The 1,235-nt window shown below is 36.9% G+C and overlaps 1 protein-coding gene across 3 annotated transcripts in view; it reads left to right on the top strand.

Moving 5' to 3' along the window:
* Positions 1 to 1,235, top strand: part of PLIN2 (perilipin 2) — a 19,830-nt gene that overhangs the window by 4,816 nt on the left and 13,779 nt on the right. For all 3 annotated transcript variants that reach the window (XM_012665037.1, XM_012665035.1, XM_012665036.1), the window contains exon 4: positions 946 to 1,028. In XM_012665037.1, the coding sequence (XP_012520491.1) occupies positions 946 to 1,028 (83 nt within the window). The remainder of the gene's footprint in view (positions 1 to 945; positions 1,029 to 1,235) is intronic.

The raw sequence follows: 1,235 nt of genomic DNA, 5'->3' as shown, positions 1-1,235 counted from the left end.
CAAAAAAACCCAGCAGATTCAATGGGGTTACTTATTTCTAGTGTAATTATTAATATAACCACTGTTTATAGGACTGGGAGTTCAAGCTTGTCTTGGTTGGAAACCCTTTATAACAAGTCCCTGTATGTAGTTCCAAATGGACTTCCTAGCCAAATCTTACTTATCCTAAACTAGCATATATACATTATTATATATCTAATACATATGGCCATCAGGTAGTTTTTTCATTTCATAAGTAACAAAACTTAATACTTGGAGGCAGTTGTAGTTATTTAGACCAGATCATAAATGCCATAGCTTTATTTGGCCCTCATTCTAATGGTCTTTCTACCATGTTCTGTAGTCTCTAATGTGACATGGTAGCAACCCCTAGAAAGTCACTGTAAGAAGTCCATATATCTCCCATGGCATGCCATAACAACATGTAGAATTTCTTCCTATAGCTGTAGGAATAAAAAGAAAATTCTTCTCTTGCCTATTTCACAGCACTGGGACACTACATATGTCAATTTATACTATCCTGTGAGTCCTTTCCAGGAGCATGACTGGATTATACCAGAGGGCATTTGTGCCTTTGCATATTCCACCTGTGCTGTAAGAAGGAGAAATATATTATTCTCACAAGATAACCTAGTTCTATGAATAATTTACTCTCACCGAGTTTGAGGAAATAGAGTGACTTGGGAGAAAAAAAGATTGAATTTATTAGTGTAAAAAGCTAATTGTTTTCCACAGTCAGTTACAGATTGAACTCCTTATTCTACTACTTCCCCCCCCACTACTGCACTTGACTAGTCTTAAAAAAAAAAAAAATTAAAAAAAAAAAAGCTAATTTTTTCCCTTTTTTATCACTTAAATAAGGCAGAAAGTATAAGATATAGTAATGTGTGTTTATTCTGTACCTACACTGTTAAATGAACATTTTCCCATTTGTGATTCTTGTAGTTGCGGTTGCCAATACCTATGCCTGTAAGGGGCTAGACAGGATTGAGGAGAGATTGCCTATCCTGAATCAGCCATCAACTCAGGTGAGCTTGGGACGAAAGTGCTGAAGCTTGACACCTCACAGATTTTCATGTTCTACCTATTAGCACAGGCTGTGCATGCCACAGATGGGCAAATATGATTTGTTCCCTCAACTTGGATCTAGTGTGTTTGAAAGAGTAATGGCCACCCTCTTACTTCCTGAACTATTGTCAGGTTATATCTAAGAAGCAGAGAAGAGCTAGCCACCT

The sequence above is a fragment of the Propithecus coquereli genome, unplaced genomic scaffold (genome assembly GCF_000956105.1).
Source record: "Propithecus coquereli isolate 6110/MARCELLA unplaced genomic scaffold, Pcoq_1.0 Scaffold95, whole genome shotgun sequence".
NCBI lineage: Eukaryota > Metazoa > Chordata > Mammalia > Primates > Indriidae > Propithecus > Propithecus coquereli.
This window is presented reverse-complemented; position numbering and strand designations above follow the sequence as displayed.